At 51.5% G+C, this 3,977-nt stretch overlaps 1 protein-coding gene across 1 annotated transcript; it reads right to left on the bottom strand.

Annotated features, from left to right (window-relative positions):
- Window positions 1–2,588: 2,588 nt before the first annotated feature.
- Window positions 2,589–3,737, bottom strand: LOC135559402 (proline-rich protein 2-like). The gene has a single exon (XM_064993559.1). It carries the CDS (start codon window positions 3,735–3,737, stop codon window positions 2,589–2,591), a length of 1,149 nt encoding a protein of 382 aa, XP_064849631.1.
- Window positions 3,738–3,977: the final 240 nt, after the last annotated feature.

Here is a 3,977-nt window from a genome sequence, read left to right as displayed (position 1 = left end):
GTACCAGCTTCTGTCAACAGCATCCACAGCAGCCTAAGCAGACATAGTGGATCATGTGACATGATTGAAATTAAACAACAACAAACTCTACTGTTTTTTTGTGGAAATGTTGAAATTATGGCATGGAGTGTTTCCCACAGTCTACTAAGGGCAACACAAACGCCTATTATCATCTATACTGAACAAAAATATAAACCCAACATGCAACAATTTCTAATATTTTACTCAGTCACAGTTCATAGAAGGAAATCAGTCAATTGAAATAAATTCATTAGGCCCTAATCTATGGATTTCACATGACTGGGCAGGGGTGCAGCCATGTGTGGGCCTTGGAGGGCATAGGCCCACCCACTTGGCAGCCAGGACCACCCACTGGGGAGCCAGGTCCAGCCAATCAGAATGAGTTTTTCCCCCAAAAAGTGCTTTATTACAGACAGAAATACTCCTCAATTTGAGAGAAATAAGCTTTTTGTGTGTATGAATTATTATTTTTGTTCAGCTCATGAAAAAAGTGGCATTTATATTTTTGTCCAGTGTAGTAGGCTCCTAGGGCGTTGGGGATGGGGTTGAGGATGGGGTTAAACCGTGAGCTACGGCTCCGATGCTCATAGGTTAAATCCTAGTAGGCACCTGTTTTGTAATTTTAGCTTTCTGTTTTAACTGGTTTTGATTGACAGATAACATAGAGCAAAATATTCCGTAATTAAAAAGGCAACACACTCCATAATATTGCAGCAAAGGCCGCCCCACTCGCCACAATAAAAACGACCAGCCATGCAATATCTCTGTTGCTGCAGGTCTAGTCAGTGCTTGACTTGGGCAGGAGCTCATCGGAGCTGAGTACCGACACCTCAAATGTTCTACTGCTTGTGCTCCTGTTCCTCTTATAGAATATTAGCTCAAAGTATTGTGGAGCTCCTGCACATAAATATAAAGATTACCGGCACCTAAAATGAGTACCGGCACCTGTTTCAGTCCAAGTCAATCACTGGCTATAATGAGGTGGGGTGTTGTCTTTGGAGATTATGTTGAGTGATTCATGTATAACTTCTCTAAGACATTAGCACTACATAACAACACCATTTTAATCTTATTTTGTTATTGGCGACTTGGTTGTGTGAGAAAAGACACAGACTGGGAGAGAGATGGTTGAATGAGAGAGAGAGAGTGAAGAGAGAGAGAGGGGGGGGAGGCAAGAGAAGTAGGTTGCTGAGAATGTCAGGTGCCAGTGTGGTAGGCTGGTGGCTGGTTGATGGTTGCTCTGGGTACATCTATATGTGCGCCTGGTTGAACACTGTTCTAAACCTGATACAGCTTCACAGCTCTGCTGCTATCATGGCTGCCTGGCTCATGCCTGGCTGACTGACTCACCAGGCCATCAGCAGGAGAGAGAAGCTGGGCATGTCTACTGGTATCAGACTGAAGTCAAAGCCCTCCATCCCTCCATCCCCGTCACCTTCACAAAGCCTTAGTGTCTCCCTCCACTCGGGTGTCCTCCCGCGTCAACCCACGCGTTAGTGACACACGTCTATCCTGGGCGCTGCTGCCATCCCATTCGCCCCCTGTGCCCACGTCCTGTCTGCTTGCGTTGGCACCACCCGTGTCACCACCAGCCACTCTCCACCCCAGCGCTTGTGCCCAGACTGTCTCTGACTCCCTGTGCCCGCCCCAGCGAAGGGGAATTATTGTCACTGGAAGATTTCAAGCACACTCGCCATCATAAGTCAAAGATGAGATGTCACAAACACATTACAGTCTTCAGTGGTTGTCACAAGGCATATTGAAGGGGACAAACGGCTCTGGTTGTGACACTGGCATGGCTGTGTGAAACACGTTAGTGCAGAGTGGTTGGATGGATGAGGGCACCAGTAGTGACAAAGGCTTGCAGGACTCAAATCGGAAGCAGTTTGCGAAATGAATAGAGAAGGGGTGAGGAAACTGGAATAAATGTATAAAGCACATTTAAAACACCGTATGCATAAAATAAACAACTTTAAATCAATCTTTTTCATTAAACAACACATTCTCTGTGATTACCAACGGTTCTGACACCACCTTCTGTATTAGTATTTATTTATTTGTTGCACTGATTTGACTGCCGCTAAATGCCACACCGTGTCCTATGCGATGTATCCTTGTCTGCTCCTTGACCATCTCCTTGGCCTGTGAGTGGTTGTGATGGCAGAAAGAGAGAGAGAGAGAGAGAGGAGGAGGAGGCGCCGCCTGAGACCAGGGCCTGCTCTCCTCTCACCTCCCTCCATGTGTAGGTGCAGGATGGAGGATGGATGTATAAATATAAATATTCCCGGCTCCCCCCCCCCAGGGGCCCGCTTGGTCCAGCAGGGCCCTCGCTGCCCCCCTCCCCCCTCTCCCTCCACACCATCTAATTAGGATGTTGGGCCTTGTTAGGGCCGGCAACCCCAGGGCCTGCTGATACAAAAGTTGATTCTATCAGACGTAACAAGTTAAAGCTATGGGGACAGATGCTAATTTGAATTCATTGAAAGGAAGGGAAGGGTCAGCTACTGCGACAAACAGAGACGAGGGGGAAAGAAGGGGCAGACTGGTGCTGGAGACCTCACGTCCCCTCATCCCCTCTGAATGTTGACCAACGCACTGGATCTGATGGCAGATGCACAGTGGATCTGTGAGGTATCAGAGCCCTTATTGTGTAGTTGCCCTCTGTGGGGGATACCGTTTGTGGCAACCTCTGTGGGGGACACTGGCTGTGGCATCCTCTGTGGGGGACACTGGCTGTGGCAACCTCTGTGGGGGATACCGGCTGTGGCATCCTCTGTGGGGGATACCGGCTGTGGCATCCTCTGTGGGAGACACCGGCTGGGGTAACCTCTGTGGGGGACACCGGCTGTGGCCTCCTCTGTGGGGGAATCCGGCTGTGGCAACCTCTGTGGGGGATGCCGGCTGTGGCATCCTCTGTGGGGGTAACTGACTGTGGTAAGCTCTGTGGGGGATACCGGCTGTGGCAACCTCTGTGGGGGATAATGGCTGGGATAACCTCTGTGGGGGATACCGGCTGGGATAACCTCTGTGGGGGATACCGGCTGTGGCATCCTCTGTGGGGGACACCGGCTGTGGCAACCTCTGTGGGGGACACCGGCTGTGGCAACCTCTGTGGGGGATACCGGCTGTGGCAACCTCTGTGGGGGATACCGGCTGTGGCAACCTCTGTGGGGGATACCGTTTGTGGCAACCTCCGTGGGGGATACCGGCTGTGGCCTCCTCTGTGGGGGAATCCGGCTGTGGCAACCTCTGTGGGGGATGCCGGCTGTGGCATCCTCTGTGGGGGTAACTGACTGTGGTAAGCTCTGTGGGGGATACCGGCTGTGGCAACCTCTGTGGGGGATACCGGCTGTGGCAACCTCTGTGGGGGATAATGGCTGTGGCAACCTCTGTGGGGGATACCGGCTGGGGTAACCTCTGTGGGGGATACCGGCTGTGGCAACCTCTGTGGGGGATAATGGCTGTGGCAACCTCTGTGGGGGATACCGGCTGGGGTAACCTCTGTGGGGGATATCGGCTGTGGCAACCTCTGTGGGGGATACTGGCTGTGGCAACCTCTGTGGGGGATACCGGCTGGGGTAACCTCTGTGGGGGATACCGGCTGTGGCAACCTCTGTGGGGGATAATGGCTGTGGCAACCTCTGTGGGGTATACCGGCTGTGGCATCCTCTGTGGGGGATACCGGCTGTGGCAACAGAGAGGACGGGGAACTCCATGTAAGGGCAACAGCCAGGTTACATCGTTTTGTACTGCTTCCTCTTGATTTAGGATGAGGATCTGTGTGGAAATGTTATGAGAAGAGGCATAAAGCATTTTGGGTTCAGTCAATCTGCCAGTCTGTATTCATGTCTTGTCTCAAGCTACTTTCCTCGACCTGTCTTTCCCTCCTTCTTTCCCTTCTTCCATCTCACTCTGCATGGACGCTGTTGGTTTGTCACAGTTCCACTTCCCCCCTT

This window comes from Oncorhynchus masou, chromosome 18, assembly GCF_036934945.1.
Source record: "Oncorhynchus masou masou isolate Uvic2021 chromosome 18, UVic_Omas_1.1, whole genome shotgun sequence".
Taxonomy (NCBI): domain Eukaryota; kingdom Metazoa; phylum Chordata; class Actinopteri; order Salmoniformes; family Salmonidae; genus Oncorhynchus; species Oncorhynchus masou.
This window is presented reverse-complemented; position numbering and strand designations above follow the sequence as displayed.